Source organism: Ictidomys tridecemlineatus, chromosome 6, assembly GCF_052094955.1.
Source record: "Ictidomys tridecemlineatus isolate mIctTri1 chromosome 6, mIctTri1.hap1, whole genome shotgun sequence".
NCBI classification, from domain to species: Eukaryota; Metazoa; Chordata; class Mammalia; order Rodentia; family Sciuridae; genus Ictidomys; species Ictidomys tridecemlineatus.
Window position 1 is genome coordinate 107,482,831 of NC_135482.1, and position 20,272 is coordinate 107,503,102.

General features: G+C 46.0%; 1 protein-coding gene across 50 annotated transcripts in view; it reads right to left on the reverse strand.

Annotated features, from left to right (window-relative positions):
* Window positions 1-4,779: 4,779 nt before the first annotated feature.
* The window catches only part of Cacna1c (calcium voltage-gated channel subunit alpha1 C), a 625,112-nt gene continuing 609,619 nt past the window's right edge, over window positions 4,780-20,272 (reverse strand). For all 50 annotated transcript variants that reach the window (XM_078015416.1, XM_078015421.1, XM_078015414.1 and 47 more), the window contains 5 exons: window positions 18,967-19,095; window positions 16,400-16,506; window positions 15,380-15,483; window positions 13,215-13,550; window positions 4,780-12,549 (listed from right to left, as the gene is read on the reverse strand). In XM_078015416.1, coding sequence (XP_077871542.1) covers window positions 12,247-12,549; window positions 13,215-13,550; window positions 15,380-15,483; window positions 16,400-16,506; window positions 18,967-19,095 — 979 coding nt within the window. In that variant the 3' untranslated portion in view covers window positions 4,780-12,246. The remainder of the gene's footprint in view (window positions 12,550-13,214; window positions 13,551-15,379; window positions 15,484-16,399; window positions 16,507-18,966; window positions 19,096-20,272) is intronic.

Here is a 20,272-nt window from a genome sequence, read left to right on the forward strand (position 1 = left end):
GTTTCAATTCACAATAGCTAAGCTATGGAACCAACCTAGATGCCCTTCAACAGATGAATGGTTAAAGAAAATATGGTACATATACACAATGTAATATCATTCAGCCATAAAGAAGAATGAAATTATGGCATTTGCTGGTAAATTGATGGAACTGGAGACTATTATGATAAGTGAAATAAGCCAATCCAAAAAAAACAAAGGCTGAAATGTTCTCTCTGATAATTAGACGCTGACTCACAATAGGTAGTGGAGAGTGAGGAGTGGAGGCTCACTAGATTGGACAGGGAGAAGTGGGGGAAGGGAGGTGGGATGGGTTTGGGAAAGGCAGTAGAATGAATCTGACATAATTTTCTATGTTCATATATGAATAAATGATCGTTGTTAACTCCACATCATGTACAACACAAGAATGGGAAATTATACTCCATGTATATATGATACATCAAAATACATACTACTGTCATGTATAACTAAAAAAGAACAAATAAAAAATAAGCGTAGTGTTCAATCTCCATATATTTCATAGTTTCTGTAGTTTTTCTTGGTGTTGATTTTTCATTTTGTTTCATTATAATCTGATAAAATGCAAGGTATTATTCTGATTTTTTTATTTGCTCAGAATGCTTTGTGGATTAAAATATGAACTACTTTGGAGAAATTTCCATGAATAGCTGAGAAAAAAATGACTTTTGCTTTTGTTGTATGAAATAGTCTATAGATGTTTGTTAAGTCCATTTAATTTATAATATTTTCTATGTCTCACGGAGTCTTTGCTCAGTTTATGTCTGAGTGATCTGTCTGTTGGTAAGAGAGGTGTGTTATAATCACCCTGCTTTATTGTACTGGGATCTATCTGTGTATTTAATTCAAATAGTGTTTGCTTTATGTAATTAGGTACAATGACATCTGGGGCATGAATATTCACTATCATCATTATACCTTCTTGTTGATTTCTTCCCTTTACCAGTAAAAAGTGGTCTTTTTGTCTTCTGATTAATTTTGACTTGAAGTCTGCTTTGTTGGATATGAGAATACCCACTGCTGCTTGTTTTTAGGCTTAATTTGCATGAAATATAATTTTCCATCTTTTGTCTTTCAGTCCCTGGCTGTTTCTGACTGTAAGATAAGTCTTTTGCAAGCAATGTATCAGGGGTCTTGTGTTTTAATCCATTCTGGTGGCCTCCCAGTGTGTGTGTGTGTGTGTGTGTGTGTGTGTGTGTGTGTGATACCAGGGATTGAACCCAGGGAGCATTAACCTCTGAGTCACATCCCCAGTCCTTTATATTTTTTATTTTGAGACAAAGTCTCAATAAAGTTGCTTAGGTCCTCTTCGAGTTGCTGAGTCTGGCTTTGAACTTGCAATCTTCCTGCCTCAGCCTCCCAGCTGCTGTCATTCATTACAGGCATGTGCCACCACACCTGGCAGCCTATGTATGTTTTTTTGTTTGTTTGGATACCAGGAATTGAATTCAGGGGCACTCGGCCACTGAGCCACATCCCTGGCCCTCTGTTGTATTTTATTTAGAAACAGGGTCTCACTCGGTTGCTTAGTTCCTTGCTTTTGCTGAGGCTGGCTTTGAACTCTTAATCTTCCTGCCTCAGCCTCCCAAACCACTGGGATTATAGGCATGTACCACTGCACATGGCAGCCTATGTGTTTTAATTTGAGAATTGAAACCATCTGCATTATTATAGAGAGTTTTAAAATTAATTCCTGCCGTTTTGATATATTTTTGTGTTTTATTCCCATTTGCTTAGCTACTCTTTAAATGTGGTTTGTTTTGGATGCTCTGGATTTTGTTTTTTACTTCTGTGTGTAGGGTTTAAGTATTTTCTGTAGTGCTGGCTTATTATTATTATTATTATTATTATTATTATTATTATTAGCAGCAGCAGCAGCAGCAGCCAAGGATTGAACCCAGGGGTGCTTAACCACTGAGTCACATCCCCAACCCTTTTTATTTTTTAAAGAGAAGCCCTATACAACTCATCAAGACCCTGTCTCAAAATAAAAAAAAATATATGAGACAGGGTCTTGCTGAGTTGTTTCGGGCTTCACTTAGTTGCTGAGGCTTTCTTTGACTCCTGTTTTAACCTCCTGAATCACTGGGATAATAGGCATGAACTGGTTGTAATGAGTTATTTTAGTTTCTTCTTATCTTTGATTGTATTAATTTCTTCTTTAATTCTGAAGGATAGCTTTGCTCAATATAGCAGTCTTGGTTGTAGCTCTCTTCTTTCAGGGTCAGGATACATCATTCCAGGACTTCTTAGAGTATAGAGATCATACTGAAAAGTCAGAAGTAATTCTTATTGGCTTACCTCTAAATGTGACCTGATTTTTTTTCTCCTGAGCATTTTAAAATTCTGTATGTTAGGCATTTTAATTATAATGTGTCCTGGAGGGATACATTTTTAATCTTGTTTGTTTGTAATTCTGAATGACTCCTATATCTGGATGTCCATCTCATTCTCAAGATTTGGAAATTTCAGGGGAGGGGGGTGTATTATTTCCCTAAAGAGTTTGTGCATGCAATTATCCTGCATTTTACAACCCTCTTCAATTCCAGTGATTCTTAAATTTCGTGTAGTAATGTTATCCCCTTAATTTGTGTATATTCTGGTCATGGTTACTTGTTTTTTTCTCTTTAATGCTCTCTGAATATTCAAAGCTGTCCACTTTGTCTTCCAGCTATGAAAAATTCTTTTGCATGTTTTATTAGAGAGTAGAACTGAACATTTTATTTGATTTACTGAGCCTTTTACTTTCAAGATTCTTTTTGGTTCTTCTTCAATTTCTCTGTCTTGTTATTGAATATCTCATTCATATCCTAGCCCTTAGTTCATTCAGTTGTTTTTCTGTGTTCTCTTGGAATTAATTGATTTTAAAAAATAGTCATTCTTTTGAATTCTTTATGTGGTATTTCATCCACTTCAGTGTCTTTGGAGTCAGTTGCTGGTGAATTATAAACTTTAGGAGGTTTCATGCTACCTTTTTTTAAATTCTTATATTAGTTTTGAGATTTGTGCATATGTTGGGATGAATTTCTCTTTTATGTGGGCCTTTTGAGGGCATAGAATTCTGTTGGTAAAGTGTTCTGGGACATCAGGTTACCATGATTTTCTTCAATATATTTTCAAGTAGGTTTTGTAGTATGGTTTCCCTGTTGGTTCTTTTGTGATGATTAGTAATATTTTGATACAGTGTGTATGGTGTCAGAGCTTGAGGATTACAATTCCCCTATAGGTCTCATCAGAGTGGGGTCATTTTTGTAGATCAGGCAATTGTGCTGTATTCAGCAGAGTATCTGGGATAAATCTTCTGTGATTGATTTTATAGACTAAAAAACTCTGTTATGGCACTGGACTGGAGGCATAAGGAAGTGACCTAGAGTGAGACCTCTCATAGGTGTGCAGTCCATATTCTTTGTGTTATTTCTCTTCATTTGTTATGAAACAGTGTCTGTGAATGGGATCTGAGTATCCCCTGCCTCACACCAGCCATTCCTACTTGTGGCCTGGTTTTCAGAGTAGCTTTTTTCCTACCCTGTTCTTTTTATTAAAGTACAATTGAAGTTTGAGTGTAGTTAGTGTGTGGAGTTGTGGGTAGAGCTCATTGGTTGGGTCTCTACCCTCTGAACTTACAATAACCCAGTGGATTCCCAGGACCTCACAGTAAAGAGGAAAACAAACAATAGCAACAAGAGCAGTCAACAATATCCAGCATTAAAACAAACACCAGTGTCTACTGTGTCGTCTACAACACCACCACCAAAGCAGGAATGGAAAGGCCAGCAGTTGCCAATACAACCACAATAATAAATAGCTGTGAACTAGATGTTACAGCAGGTGCCGGCTATGCCACCCGCAGTACTAATAACCCCAATGTGAATGGTTTAGTTTCAGAACTAAATAGTTCTAAAAGATGGTGAAAATATGGTTCATTAAGAGAGAAGGAAATGGGGTAGCAAGTAAAAGAATGTTCAAGATGTGAGCAGAGATAAAGGAGATGCAGCAAGTGAGGGCTATAGAAGGAGGAGGAAAATATAAATCAAAGAAACAAAAAGAGAAGAGGGGGGGTGGGGGAGAGCTTAAGACAACACTTGTCTGGACGTCCCAGGCTGGGCCCCTCTCATCGCTCCAAGGTTCTTGGGAATGGAAAGGGGTGTTTCAGGGACATTGCGTTTTACTGTCCTCTTTTCTTTCAAGGATGACACATGGGAAGACAGATTCCTGGTACTACCTACTTTCCCATCTTCCCAGCATCCTCTGGAACAAAGTATTTTCTCACAGAGAACTCTTCTGGAAACTTTGAGTCAGTTCAAGTTATAAGAACAACAACAACAAAAATACCTTGCATTTTGTAGCCTTCAAAGCCCTTCATACACTTTCTTATCTCCCTCCTCCTTTCTTCCCCCTGTATTCCCGGCCTCTGCCCTTCTTTCCTTCCTTCCTTCCTTCAAGCCAATTTAGTTTTCCCAGCTCTTCCATTCCATGAATTATCCACTTCAATCCTCCTGTCCTGCCTACTTTTCAGTCTTTGGCCATTTTTCCATTAACCTTTTCACTGCAGGGAGGAAGTGAACGGAGAGATTAGTGCTGACATGAAGTGAGGTGTCATCCTTGGATTCAGGTGACCCAAGTGTGCTCCAGCCTCCTTCCCTTTGGAGGATCTGAGACAAGTGAGATCAATTGAGATTTAGTATATTTTTGTGAACTCTAAGAATCAGGAATAAAGAAGGGATACAGGAGAGGGAAGGAAACAATTAAACCAAGATAGACATTGTTAAGAAATTTATTTGCAATTCTTATTTTTTGTGTTTTTTTGTTTGTTTTTTAAATAACATCATTCCGTAGATAAAAATGCAATCTTACAGGAATATACAATCGCTTCTCACACAGAGATGACCCTGAAGCTCTTCTGGAAAGGTTTCCCCTTCTAGATCCCTGGCCTTGCTCAAGGGCGAGAAGGCGTAGCAGGCGAGACCTTTCACAACGGGATGGTCTGATTACAAACTGTACAGCAGTATTTACAACAGGCAGACTGTGAGGTCGTGGAGCCTGGAGGGGCAGGAGTGGGGGTGTGCAGGGGTGGGATGTGACACGGGGGCCCTGTCCACCTCTCGGCACCCCTCTGAGAACAGGTATGATACAGATGGGGTTGGGGGCATGAAGGTGGTCCGAGCAGGAGGACATGAGGACAGGATGGACAGGCTTCACCTGGACTCTCTCACATGGAGGGAAGTTTTGCTCGGTAGCTCTGGCATGTTGGAATAAAACAGCAATGTTTTGAAAGTAATAGTCATTCCAGTGCGTCGCCCACTGGGGATCTGTCACCCTGTATCTTGTGTGTTTTCACAGGTTGTTCCAGATGGTGACCATCAGATATGTCCAAACCTGGTTATTTCCTTGTCACCCCTGGCCTGTCTCAGTGCAGAGCCTCTGTCCCTGTATGTAATAGGAGACCAGCATGTGTTCTGGGAGGGGCAGGAGGCAGAGGGCGCACGGTTGGGTAGGGAAGCTGAGAGATGGATTCCACGTTGGGGTGGTGGGATGAGCTGATGCAGGGCGGGGTGGTGTGTGGAAGCAGGAAGTGCCCAGAGCATTTGACCTCTAAGAGGCCTTCTGAGGGAGCCCTTTGCACAGCTCTGTTGATTTACAGACCATCTGTCCTTGATTCTCAAATCCCCTGCCCAACTTGTGTAGTTCCTCCACGTTGGGAAGCCTCGGGGGAGGGCTTGGTACAGCATCTGGTGACCCATCCTCTTTTGTCCCTTTTATGCTCTATAGAAAGAGGATGGCTCCCTTCTCCTCTCCTGACAGTTCAGGAGGCACTGCTTCAGGGGGGTCTGAAACCTGCACCCTCAGATGCTGTGGCAAGCGAACCCCTGCTGACCTGGTGCCTGCTCACCCTCCTCTTCCTTACCCTCCTGCATATAAACTTGAGGGCTCTAAGAATACCAGGCAGGAATTCTCCAGGCCCATGGAGCAACCAAGAACCATTTGATCCATTTCTGCACTTCTTCACATAGAAATCACCTTCTCTTAAAACCTACACCCTCTCCCACCACAGCTTTCTCTGACCTTGAGGAAGTCCATGAGTGATACTTTAGTTGGAAAGTTGACATGAATGTCATGTTACCCATTCTGGAAGGTTCACGCAAGCCAAATTATTTAGATTCTGAGCATTGGGGTGCATGGGATCCTCCACAAAGGAGGGCAACCCTGCAGGAGCCAGTACCTAATCTAAAGGGAGAGGATTTGGCTTTGGTTACATAATATGAAACTTTTCTCTAATTACCTGGCCTTTGTCCTGTGTTCCTTTTCGTTAGGGACTTTAGAGAATTTCCTGAGAAACCCCATCTCTAACTCCTCTCGGGGTGGCACTACTCCACCATGCTGAGCACATCCAGCTGCCATCTCCACTTCCCTTCCGGGATGGATTAATAGGCTTTTCTGATACCCCGGATTCCAGGTCTTTGCCAGCTCATGTGCTGTGGGTCAAACTCCCCGAGTCATTGTAGGAGAAAGTGTCAATTTTAGGAGTGGTAGTATTTCCTCAGTGCAGATAACTGATTTTTATTCCATGATAATAATAGGTTCGGATGGCACTGTGTCACCCAAGGAAGTTGCTCTGGTTCTCTCTGGGTCCCCTCTACAGGGTCCTTAGCCTTCTGTGGAAACGATACTAATCAGAGGAGCTCAACCCCATGCTGGTGCCTTATGGGGTGTGTGTGTGTGTGTGTGTGTGTGTGTGTGTGTGTGTGTGAGAGAGAGAGAGAGAGAGAGAGAGAGAGAGAGAGAGAGATTCAAGTGTCTCCCCAACACTTGGAATCCGGTAGAAACCTGTTGACTTTTTGTGTTGGTATCTGATGCCATAAAACAATGTTTTGTTGGTTTGGAAAATAATTAATAAATAATACATAAGTTAAAACAGAAAACAGTGTAAAAATCTGCACAGGGGCTCCTTTCCACTCTGTCTCTCACTAGGCAGAAGGGAGGAGGACAGCGGATAGCGGGAAGTTGGGGAGGAGGGGGCACAGAGGACTTCTTAGGAAGGGGCAAAGGTGCACCGTCCTCATTCCCGACACTCGTAGGTTACTCCCCCTTCTCAGCCTTCCTTTCCATCACCTCTACAAGCAGCTGCTGGAGAATCCGGCCTTGGGTGGCTGAGATCAGGCTTCTCTGTCCCTTGACAGGAGCCTGTTTCAGGCAATCACTGGCTAATGCAGGGGAGGGGCGTCTGGCAGGTGACCTGGCTTGGCAGGGAAGACAACACGGAGTTGGAATCGTATTTTTCTCATTTTCTGAAGTAGATCCTTGAGGCGCCAGCCTCTCCATGGTACTAGTCATTATGGGTGGCTGAACTGAGCATTTCTTTCCATAAAATGGGAACAGACTCCTGGGGAGTCAACACCTGCCCTTCTCTTGCCTCGACTTCTGGTTATCCAGGCTGATGTTTCTCTCAGAGCCAGGTCTTTAAAAAGCAGAATTGGCCTGGACTCTAACAGCAAGTTTTGACTCCTTGGGTTTTGAGCAGCTCTTCTGGAGGTCAGAGAACCCTTTCTTAGCTAAAGAGTTTCTAAATCCTAGACCATGAGATTTCAATTATTCTAGGTCCCCAAGGTCAGAGGTGACATTGTCCTCCTTTGGCAACATTTCCAATATGGGTTCATGAGGCTAAAACCCTGACCACCAGGGTTCTACACACACCTAACCTAAATCCTCTATTTCTCTGCCTCTGGGAGTAGTGGGTGGATCAACCCTCCCCGTAGAACAGCCACCAGCCCCTGCTGACTTCCAGTCTCCTCCTTCTCCTCCTTCTCCTTCTAATCCTCACAAGGACATGACTTTGCCACAGGAAGGTGCACTCCAGCAGGTGCCCTCCTGCCTTCAGCTGGTCAGTCCTGGATGGAGAAGGGCTATGAGGAAGTGACAGGCACACGGAATTTGGAGCCAGGGAAAAAGAGGAAGGTAAATGACACAACCTTGCACCCGACCTTGATTATTCTAGTTAAAGGAAAGCCTGAGGTTAGGAAGCGGGAAGGGGGATATGCCTAAGAGCTGCTGAACCAAAGCAGGGGAAAGTTCACGAATCAGGCAGAAAAATTCTCCCTCTTCTCAAGACCCAAAGAACTGTCTAGAATCAGGCAGAAAGGAGACAGCTGGCATTCTTTCTGCTTAGTGTGTCTATGCAATAGTTTTCACATAATGAAAAACTATTGAAGATCAAGGTATGGAAATAGAAGAGACGGGGCTAGTCAGAAGAAAAATGAAGCTTGCCAGATTTCAGAATGTAACTGCACTCCTTCAAGTCCCTTGGGTCCTCAGTCACTGGATGCTTTTCTCCTGGCTCTCAGGGACTGTCAGAAAGACTGCAGAAGAATTGACATGGTGGAGAGTAGACATACTCAATCCGTCGTGAATGTGGCTCACTGGTTACAAAGGGCTCCCTCTGCATCGTAGGTACTTCTTGCACCAGTCCATCATGGTGAAGAGCACTGTGTGCCAGTCTTACACTGAGCCAAGCTAAGAAACCTCGTTGCCCTGGAGAGGGAGTGCTCTTTTGCACCCCTCTCCTTCCTGGCACCAAAGGGCAAGGATGGCATGTTCCCAATGATGCCACTCTTTATTTTATTTTTATATTTTGGCAGTACTGGGGACTGAACCAATGGATGCTCTATCACTGAGCTACAACCCCCAGCCCCTGCCCTTTTTAGTGTTTATTTTGAGACCAGATCTCACGAACTGATTTGAGTTATGGAGGCTGGACTCTAACCTGGGATCTTCTTGCCTCAGCTTCCTGAGTTGCTAGGATTACAGGTCTGTGCCACCATGCCTATCTCTGCTGATGCCATTCGGAGAAGAGCATTCTAGTCTTCCTCCCTGTGTTGGCTATGGAGAAGGCAGACCATGGAGGTGAGGGCGAAGGACAGGGGAGCTACACTGGTGTGTGTGTGTGTGTGTGTGTGTGTGTGTGTGTGTGTGTGTGCGTGTGTGTGTGTTGCTGGGGATTGAACCCAGAGCCTTGTGCATCAAGGCTGTGGAACCACATTGGGTAGAACACAAGGAGCTGTCAGGAGCCCAGCCTGCAGCCCATGCCATTGCACAATGACACTTGGTGACAAAGGCTGGAAATTCAAAAGGAATAGAGAGGCAAAAGGAAAAGGTTGAGTGTGCATGTGTGCATGCAGGTGCATACCTGTGTAGGATCAATCAAAACTCTGAATTTCTATCTAGGGGCCAAATGTAAGCAAGAACCAGATATCAATTCAAAAGGGCTCCCCTCTCCATCATAACCCAAATCTCAGCAGTACAGTGATAGAAATTTTGGGAAACAGGATAAAGAATGACACCTAATCTTAATTTCTAGAAGACCTTGTCAATACTGAAAGGAACCATGAGTGTCTGGGTGGACTGGGAGTGGAAAGCCTTGAAGAAGAAATGTTTCTAGACTCTGGGTAACTCAAGAGTATTGGGTGCATTTTTCCCAATAAATCAGTTCGTGAGAGTAAAACCCATCTTCACCAAGGAATGTGCTGCCCCCTTCCTGCAATTTCTAATCAGCTGGGACTGGGAGAGATCCAGTGGGTAAATTCTGAGTGAACTGTTGGATCTATTTTCTCCCAAACAGTCAACTATCACTTTTCAACAATCCTTGGTGTAATTGAAGGACACAGCACTCACAGGGTGATGCTCCAGGTAGGTGCCAAAGAGCATAAGAGATGCCCCCACAAAATCTATTTCCTCCTCCACTGTGAATTCCTGATGCTCTCTCCCTTGTTGGGGTCCCCCCTTCACTGCCACATAGTTAGAGTGGGTCTGGAGGGAATCCTGCTCTAGAGTGAGGAAAGGATGGAGTGAGTCTGACAGAAAGGGACTTCTGGAAGGATCAGGGATTCATTCACCCACTTTTTTTCCTCTAACAGGGCTAGCTGCAATTGGGTAGACCAGTTGTCTGAAGGGAGGCTTACCCCCCCCCACCCACTAGCCTGACCTTAATTTCATCTTCTATCAGTGTGGGGAGTTACTAAGGAATCCAAACCTTTGTGCTGTGGGAGTGACCAGAAAAGCCAGCCACCTCTTCCTAGGGGGATGCTGAAGCCTCACTGCACATCATGGGGAAGTTGCTCTTGGACAAGTACTGAGTCAGAGAACCACAGCAGGGAGGAGAGAGTAAAGACCTGAATGAGAGGATGTCCTGGTCTCCTAAAGCAAGACGTGGTACACATATACCTATCACAGGAGTTTGGAAGAATTGAGGGAAATGGAAATGAACACAAGATATGCAAAACAGTCATGTCTGAACCTGTTTGTGGACAGCAGGATAATGACTTATGCTGGGGATACCTTTGTAGATTGTACTAGTGAAAAGAAAAATCCTTCCCTTTCCCCCAACCACACATAGAAAAGCACTTGAGTTCAAAGGTAAAGCTTGTCACACTCCAAATACAAAATGATTTACTTTACATGCAGCAAAATATACAAGAAGTGAATTCAAAAACAAACTTAATTCATTATATTCGCTTGGCACAATTGCAATTCAGTTTTAAAAAAATATTTGAAAAATACTGAAACTGACCTGAATTCAAGTATAACGGTTTCTTCAACAGAAACATTATCAATGCAATAAAACATTACACGGAATATATCGAAGCAAAATGCCTTCTTGAGTTTTTTTTTCTTAAATTTCTGTGTTTTTTTAAATACAGTTCTAATGCCAACACGACTCACAATTGTATTTTTAAAATGAATATTATTGCATTGTTTTTGCATATCTTGTGGGACAGAAAATGCAAAGAGTTACTGATTCCCGTTTCAGAAGCAGAGACAGTGGTTTGTTTTTGCTTTCAAATGGCCCTAGATTCAGATCTCCCCACAGTTAAGCCAGAAAGGGGAAACTCTGCACTCACCTGTGTGCATGGGCACACTGAGCGGGTACATATACACACATACAACATAGACACATGCACACAGACAACCTCTACTCACACACACACACGCCCAACACACACTCTCTCATACTTCCTCTCTCCTGCACCCACCAACACACCTAGCGTAAACCAACCCCAATCGCCCGTTTGTGCAAGACCCATCAAGTGCATTGCCAATTACCTTTAAATTGTAAAACCAAATCAAACCAGAAAGAAAAATTGTTACTACCTAAGGAAATTATAACAAATTATGGGGCATACACGAAGGCTGGTAAAACTCTCCTACAGTGGCTATTGAACCCTCCCTCAATGGAAAAAGGAAATCTGCAACTGTTTAACGAATACAGTAAAACCAAACCTGGTTTACAGATGCAAAAGTGAAAACAGTAAGGTGGGTGGCTACAAAACTTGTAAACGCTCCTCTTCCTTCCCTCCCCCTGGGAAAACAAAAATAAAATAAACCAGAAAAAAAAAAGAAAAAAGAAAAACTGCAACATGCTGTCAAGAAAAATGTCAAACCACAAAACAAAAGAGCGCTCAAAGGAAGCTCAGCACCACCTCCTTCGGTGAGAGCTGGCGGCCCCATCCCCGGGCAGCGCCAGCTCGGTCCTGTCCTGGCTCGCGCTGACGCTGGCCGGGCTCTGGTCTGCAGCTCGCGTGGCTTGTGCAGGCAAAAGGATCCTGTCGCGGCGAGCGGAGGTGGCCGGGACTGCAGCCGCGGGACTCGGGGTGAAGCCGCCACTCTACCCGCGTCCCGGGCCCTGCGCGCCTGTCCCCCAGGCTGCTGTCTCCTCCGCTCCTCCTCGTTCCTCTCCAGTAGGCTGGGCTCTTGCTGGAAGTCACACCCCTCTCCTCCTCCAAATGCACAGGGCCTGGCTCTATGGGGACAGTGAGGCTCATACAGAATGTGTGCAAATGATTTTTTACAAGCGAAGTTGAAAGACACCCGTTTGCTCGAGGGTCCTTTCTGAGCGAGCCGCCGCAGGGAGCGTAGGTCCTCTCGGGCCCCGGAGGCGACGCCGGACCCGGCGCAGGGCTGACAGCGCAGGGCGGCGCGTGGGCCTTGCTCGCCGCCGAGATTCCTCTGCCCGCTTCTCGCCTGTCGCTCGGTGGACACACACTGCCTCGCGGCTTCTCCTCCCCGTGAAAAGCGGGCTCTCACACCACCCAGCTCTGCGTCTTGTCCCAACAGAAATGAATGAAGACGCTGTTCCGGTTAACTCCAGGTCACGAGAACAGTGAGGCACTTCTGAAACGAACCCATTAGGAACATTGAAACAAATAAAAAACCCGGCGTCTCCCAGCCCTGCGACTACAGGCTGCTGACGTAGACCCTGCTGTCCTGGAGCTCCTCCTCGCTCCGGCCTCGCCCCAGGGCGCGCGCACAGCTCCCGTCCTCCTCGCCGCCCGCCCTGTCCTGCCCCGGGTCCCTGCAGTTCACAAAAGGTAGTAGGGTGCCATTGGGGCTCTGCTGCGCGCCCCCACTGAGGATGCTGTCGGCCGCGTTCTCCATCTCCTCTATGGTCATGTCGCAGGCGTCCGCCAACTCCTGGGTCGTGACCTCGATGAACTTGGGATCTTGAGCAAACTGCCCCAGTCCTTCTGAAATCAAGACCTGTGGGGGAGAGATGGGGAGAACAGTGTCACGGCCTCTTCAATGGCTTCCTCCGGATTTATTTCTCTCATTCCCTTAGGCGCTTTTCCTAGGAAGGTTTTTTTAACCAGCTGGTCTTCCTGGTCTCCTTTGATTTTGTTCCAGTATGTCAAAACTCCCCTAAAATGTGGTGCCAGGCAGAGGAGAGTGGAATCGAGATTCTCGCGCTAAAACAGTGACTCCCAATCCTGGTTGTATATTAGAATTATTAAAGAGCTTTGGAAAAATCAGTTTGTCATAGGTTTCCAGAGCTTTGCCAGTGACCCTCCTGAGCCCTCAGGACAGAGAACCAAGGATCTTGACCCTCTATGCAGAAAAGCAGCCGGAGCTCATGTATGTGTTGTGAGTAGTCACAGCACACGGCTGGGCTTTTTCAGGGTTCACTGCCTGTAGCAGGACCCACCGCTTATTGGTTTCTTATCGACAAGCCTCAACAAAGCCAGCGGCATCCCATAATGATCTGCACTCTGGACCCTTTTGCAGGTCCCGAGAAGGAAGGTCTTTCTATTCAGAGACCTGACATCCACTGATCCAGGAAAGAACCCGGTGTTTCTCCACGCCAAGACCCCTTGCTGCCCTTGGCTTCTCCCCCCTCCCTGTTGGTGGTGCCACTTGGATTCACCTACCGCTTCTACCAGGCTGCTGGCACTGCCATGGAACTGCCTCCCTGGGGCCGCAGCCTGAGTGGGCACCGTGAGGGAGACCGGCCGGGCTCTCCTGATGGTGTTGCTGCCCCCACTGCAGGAGGCGGTCTCCTCAGACCAGGAACTACAGTGGATGGACGGGAAGCTGCTGTTGAGTTTTTCGATGGACTCGGCTCCTTCCAGCCTTAGGGTGGGGATGGGCTGTGGGGGCCAGGCTCGGGTACCAGGTGTGGCAGGGGGTGTGGCACATGGCCTGGGGAACGTGGTGGGGGAATGGCTTCTCTGGAGGAGAGGGCTCAGGCCCGCCACTGCCAATGCCTGTGGACACACAGAGAGCAGAGTTATTGGGAATGGTCAGACCCTAAGCAGGGGAGGCCTCTGCTTTCTAAGCAGCCTTGCAACTGTTAATTTCCAATGTGTTCCACGTGTTGGAATCCACACTGCCACCATCTTTATCCATTGAATTCAACCTCTTTGAGACCTGGCATAAGTTTCAGCAATTTCAAGATATATTTTATGAGCATCTCAATCTGAAGTAATGGCTTTTTTGTAGCTTTGGAAAACTGCAATTGTGTTGAATCAAGATAGTCTGCTATTTAGGCTGTTCCTGTCACCCCTTAGCTTTGAATTCTCTTGCTCTTGGTTTTCTCATCAGTAGAATAGGAATAATGATGATTGCATCATCTTGCATCATCTCCATCCATCTACAGTGGGGTCAGTGTGAAATAAGGGCCGAGAAGAACAGTGTCCATCTTAAAGAGCTAGACAAAACCAGAGTTGTTGCCTCAATTTTTACCATGACTCAGTTCACTAACAATGCCCTCCCACTGTCTAGCTCAGGCTCTCTTTGAATTATTGTTTAAATCTTATACTGTGTTGTAACTGAATGATTGGTGTGTTTGCATCCTCTGTCCCCAGTGTTCACAAGTATCCCTAGGTCAGGGACCATGGCTTGCTCAACAGTGTCAGCTGCTTGGATGTGATGTGTTCATGGGAGAGCATGACACTCGGTGGTGGGAAAGTCCAGTTCTGAGAAGCAGAGAAGACAAGAACATAGGGTGGAGGTGACAGAAAGGCACAAAGAGGAGTCTACAAATAAAGGAAAAAAAAAACTTGCCTACCAGCATGATGAAGGCAGACAGATGAAACCAAGTTCTAGAAATCATTTAAAATAGCACACACAGGGTCCCCACATCCCGCCACCCTCCCTTCCCCAGCTCACATGGTTCCCAGCCTAGGACTTCTGGGTCCCTGGAGACGCGAGGGAAGTATGAGGCGCTATATTACAGAATGCCCAGTGGAAACCATCCTTTTACGGTAATGCCAAGGCTAAGTAAAACTATTGCTTTGAATTGAATAACTCAGCTGAGCCACACCTGTCATCGTGTGTTGATTATAAACTCTGATTGACAGTTGAATGCCTTTTGGGTACAAAAAAGTCATTTAGAGCAAAGGTCCAAGGTAAGGGAGTCTAGAATTAAAAAGGTAAACAGGTTGAGGGAAACTTGGGTTCAGATCCCACTTTCCCTGGAGGTGATGGACTGGCCTTGAAAGCTCTTCAAAATTTTTATAACTGGGAATATACTTGATACTGGTGCCCTGGATTGTGCCATCTCAGTTCAAGCCAGCCACGCCAAGAGTCGTTTTATCTAGCGAATCTCCCTGGCTCTGGTCTCCTTGGATACCATTCCTACTCTTGACTGTGCTGTTGGCAGGTGCTTTGATTACTATCATTGGCTGGATTTTTGTGCAGTCCACCTTACAGGTGTATTCAAATCCTAGGTATGACAACATCTGCCTGAGTGCATGTTGTATCAGCCAGTGTCTAAGGGTGGGAACTTGGTGGCACCATAAGGAGAAAGCTCAGGAGGGATCCAGCAGCTCCTGTGGATCTGTGATTACGTGGGGCGTTCCTACTTACTAGGATTTTTGGGTCTCTTAACTCAGGCATGAAAGACCTTGCTGAGGCTCCTTTACCTGCAGAGGAGTGGGTGGCCCTACTTGGGAGTTGTTAGGGCCTGGGGTAGGATCCACCAGTGGTCTGAGACAGGGAAGGTTGATGTGTACCTTGAGGATTTTCCCATCCTTCTAGGGACTATCTGTACTGCAAAGTGGTGGCCAGTGGCCTGTCCAAAATTTGTGGGTACCTGATGATGGACCAGATGCAAGGGTAGGACTGTCTTCTGAGAGATGTCTCCCCCTTGATTCTTCTGTCGCTTCAGACACTCTAGGTGGAAGGAGGCCCTTCGACCTGCAAGGGCAGTCAAAGAATCAGAATCAGGGCAGCAGAAGGGGACATTGGCCTGGGACAACTCTGCTCTCATTTGGATCCTGAATGTCTCCCAAAGGCCCACATGATGAAGGCTCAGTCCCCGTGTGACAGTATTGGGAGTTGGTAGAAACTTCAAGAGGTGGGGCCTAGTGAGAGGTTTTATATCGTTGGTGGTATGTCCTGAAGGGGATTATAGGATGCCTGTCTCTTTTTCTTTCTCTCTTTCTTTTCCCAGGAAGGAGGTAAATGGTTTTGCCATGAGAGTCCACCATAATATATGGCCTTACTCCAAACCCAAAAGCAATGGGGCCAGCTGTCCATGTGTCCTCTAAAACTGAGCCAACATAAATTTTTCTTCTTTTTTGGTACCAGGGATTGAACTCAAGGGCACTTGACCACTGAGCCACATCCCCAGCCCCATTTTGTATTTTATTTAGAGACAGGGCCTCACTTTTGCTTAGTGCCTGGCTTTTGCTGAGTCTAGCTTTGAATCATGATCCTCCTGATTCAACCTCCTGAGCCACAGGGAATACAAGCATGCACTGCCATGTGCAGCTACTAATTTGATTGTCTCAGGTATTTTTTTGCACCAAGAGAAAGCTGACCAACACAGAATCATGCCCAGGTAGCTGCAAGGAGTAGTGTCAGTGGCCTTGGATACACTCCTCTTCACCCCTGGCTTTATCTCTGAGACACATGGAGTAGCACGTTTAAATCCTGTCCCAGCATGCTCTGCCTTTGGAATTCTGTCTTATGGCTTTGGAAATCTTCCCAGCTCGCTGTATGGAGATTGCTTAAACCAGGCCAGAGCAGTTTCCTAATTATCCCTGGGTACCTGACAATGTCATCTTGGGGTGGCCACTGGCCTCATCTGGAGAGCAAGGTATGTCTTTACCTAGTGAGGCAGAGCGGAGGAAACCCCTCTTTGGAGATTGCCGGATGTCCCTCTTGTCCTCCTCTGGAGGCGTCAACTGTCGATTTTCATCATCCTGGTAGGAGAGCCTGGAATAGAACTCTTGGGGCTTGTTCCTGGAGGCTGAGCACTGCCACCCAGGGAGACAGCTGCCACCCTCACAAAGCAGTCTGCATTTTTCTTAGTGAAGGAACAACTGTACCCTTGTGCTTCCACACAGGTTTAGGGAAGGGGCCTCAGGGACTTGCCACCCTAAGAAATTCTGCCCTGCTCTCTGGCATCACAGGCCTGCTTGCTGGAAATCCCAGCTCTTTATGCACAGCAGTCTGTCTGATGAGCCTTGCCTTTTTGTGTGTGTGTGGTGCTGGGGATCATAGCCAGGACCTGGCATGTGCTTGGCCCGTGCTCTAGCACTGAGCTTCCTGCCCGGCTCTGAGTCTTGCATGTCTGATTTGAGGCAGTGGAATCACTGTTTGGTCAAAGGTGTTGAGAAAGCTAGAAAAAATTCTAGGCTCACAGGTTTCCTCAGGAGAGGTCTAGGCTCCAGTCTTTACATATGCTCATGCTATTGACCTTGGCTGTGCTCAGTGTTAGCCCAAACGTCTCCCTCACTCCCCACTTCCTCCCCATCCTGGCAACTTTTCATCTACTCTGGTCTGTTTTTTTTTTTTTTCCTAATGCTGATTGCAACCCACTGAAGTGATTTCACAATCCCTAGTGGGTCAGCCTGCAGTCAGATGAGGTCCCTGCCTCTGTCCCTGCTGCTTTCCCTAACATCTTTTTAAAAAATAATTGATTTACGTCGTTAGTGAGTTTTGTGGTGCTGGAGACGTGAACCAGGACCTTCCACGTGTCGGGTCTCACGGAGCCTCCAGCATCTCTCATTTCTTCAGGGCAGAGGCTACACAGCCTTTGTTTTCTCTGACTCCAGCCCGCTCCTGTGAGTGACTGGGAGCCCTCGTAGATGTACAGGGAAATTTGCTGAAGGAAAACCTCACGTTTTTAGGGCTCCAGACCTTTCTCTCATTCTCAGCTAGGTAAGTCCTCCTCCTCACATGTTCTTCTTATCCAAGTCATCAAACTCTTGCAGACAGAGCTCTGTCTGACTTACATGTAGTACACACTGTGGTCACCCAGCCCCTGACCTTCTCTGAATGCCTGTACCTCTCAGCATTTGTACTACTCTGTGGGCAGTTAGTTACAAAATCTCCATGTTATTTCCCTCTTGGGAGATCCTCTGAGCTTCCTAACTAATTGGTAAGATAGCCTTGAGTTCCAAGCTGTTTTTCATGGCCAGTAGAGCAGCCCGATGTACCAAGCACTTAGTAGGAGCCATAATGGATTAGAGAAATCACCTTTCCTGATCTCTGGGATAATTGGTCATGGATCCATTGGCATTCTCTAAAAGTCAGTTTAGAGAACGAGACCTCTCAAGGAGTTTCTGACAATTTTCTAAAGGTTTTCTACCCTTTGCCATTGAGTCACAAAGGCCTCTCACTCTCCACCCCAAATACGCTGAGGGGGACATGAAAGTATGGGGAGGACATCTGATTAGGCAAGACACTGTCTTGACCACTACTTCCATGTTCTCTGCACTCCTTATGTCCTTCTATTAACCAGGGAAAAGGGAGAGATCTTTGCTACTGTTCAACACCATTCCCTGGGCAAGTCCTGGGGCCCAGGATGCCACACAGGATGTCCTTATTGATTTTTGTTAATTATTATTTTAATTTGCACATATTTACCGAGCATATATTTATGTGATGATTTTGACACACATATAGAATGTGTAGTGATCAAATCAGGTCATTAATATTTCCTTCTCCTCAAACATTTAAAACTTTTTTCTTGCACATATTTGTGGGGCCTGGTGTGATATTTCAGTACATGTATACAGATGTGCTGGTCAAATCAGGATAATTAACTTTTCATCTCCTTAGCATTACTCTATCTGGAGCCTTCAAGTTCCTCTCTTTTAGTTATTCATAAGTGTATATTTAATCTATTCTAAAAGGGACCGACATTGCAACCTTCTAAAGGATCTAGATCTGCATTTTTAAAGCCCTGCTCCATACATCCAACAAGGGCAAACTCAGCAGCCCTAGATTTGCCCACAGTGCCCTCTTCTGGGTAGCTTTATTATAAGCAGTTTCATGAAACATTTGTTTAAATGTTAATATGTGTGTTCTGAGTCTCACTAGAAAATATAGTTATGGCTGCTGGTTGCAGCTAAAAAGTTTAAGAAACAATGTTGAGAAGTTATCATGGAAGTATTTTATGATGAGGAAAGGCCAAGATAAAGGGGATTGTGTATGTGTGTGTGTGTGTGTGTGTGTGTGTGTGTGAGAGAGAGAGAGAGAGAGAGAGAGAGGGGGTGGGGAGGTATGCGGGGCTTCCCATTCCTCTACTGAGATGACAGATATTTTAGTGATGTGCCATCTCCTCCTCTCCCCAAGTCATGCCCAGAAGAGGGATTTTGGCGACCTGCCCCGCGTTCCCAGATCCTTCCCTCCACCCGGGGTGGCCTGGGCAGGAGACCCAGGGCTCACATCTCTGTGGAGAGAAGGCTGGGCTCGCTGCAGTACTCGGCCTCTTCGCTCATCTTCACGTCGTAGGTCTCCTCTCGAGACCCGTCCTCTTGACACACCATGGCTAACTGGCTGTCCCGGGAGGAGCACCTATAGTGTCCAGAAGGGACCAAAGTATCAGGAACTGCCGCCGTCCTCCTCTGCCCCAGCAAGCGAGGTGTCACCCATGCACATGCATGCAGAGACATAACCACTGTGGCCTCTGCTTCCTGCACCTGCTGATGAAGGCTTTTAAAGAAGGCCCTGGGCTATACTATAGAGAGCAGGAGGGCCACTGTAGACAGTATGTATCTGATTCTTAGCAAAAGCAATGCCAGAACTGTAGCTGCCCTTAGTCTTGAGCTGAGACATAAAGGACAAGGCCCAGAGCTGGAACTCTGGCTAGGTTTACTCTTCCCCTGGTTAAAGCTTAACACCTGCAGTTTTTATCAACTGTCATGGGAAGAGAGACAACTGAAGTTTATGAGCACTTACCCTGTGCTAGGTAGGCACTGTGTGTGTGCTAAACTTCACTGATAGACACATCTGGGGGAGAAGAAAATCCCCCGATGTCTGCTCCACAGCTCCTCTCTAAAGGTCTCCTCTTGTTTAATATAGATCAAAATTTAATATGAAAATACTCTTCAAGGGAGGTAATCAAATTTACACTGGGATGCCAATGATGAACAAAAAGAGCCTTCCTCAGGAAGACAAGGTGCACAGGGGAGAATGTGGTACTCTGATTGAGTCCTTGAAGATTGTGGAGGAGGAGCTGGGATGCAGGAAAGGGAAAGGGCCATCAAGTCAGGCTTAGGAGGCCACTGAAACTCGATCTTCTACGCAAAGCCAGCCTTTCAGATCAGCACACAGATCTAGTGCTGGGCACATTGCCCTGAGCATAGAACGGGTCAGTATGTGTCTCCTGAGACTCGGGACTCGCCCAACACTGCTGTTGGGTGGTTAAAGCAGCCAGTCTTCCAGAGCATACAGTAGATTGGATGGATGGCCAATGCAACTTGCTTGGCATCAGATACTGGTAAGTGCCCAGACGATGAGGTCACGTGACTTTTTTTTGTATTGGGCATCAAACCTAGGTGCACTTTACCACTGAGACACATCCCCAGCCTTTTTATTTTTTAAATTGAGACAGGGTCTCAATGAGTTGCTTAAGACCTTGCTAAGTTGCTGAGGCTGGCCTTGAACTTGTGATCCTTCTGTCTCAGCAGCCCACCACACGTGTGTACCACCACACCTGGCTGCATGGCCACTTGGAGATGGGTGTTATGAA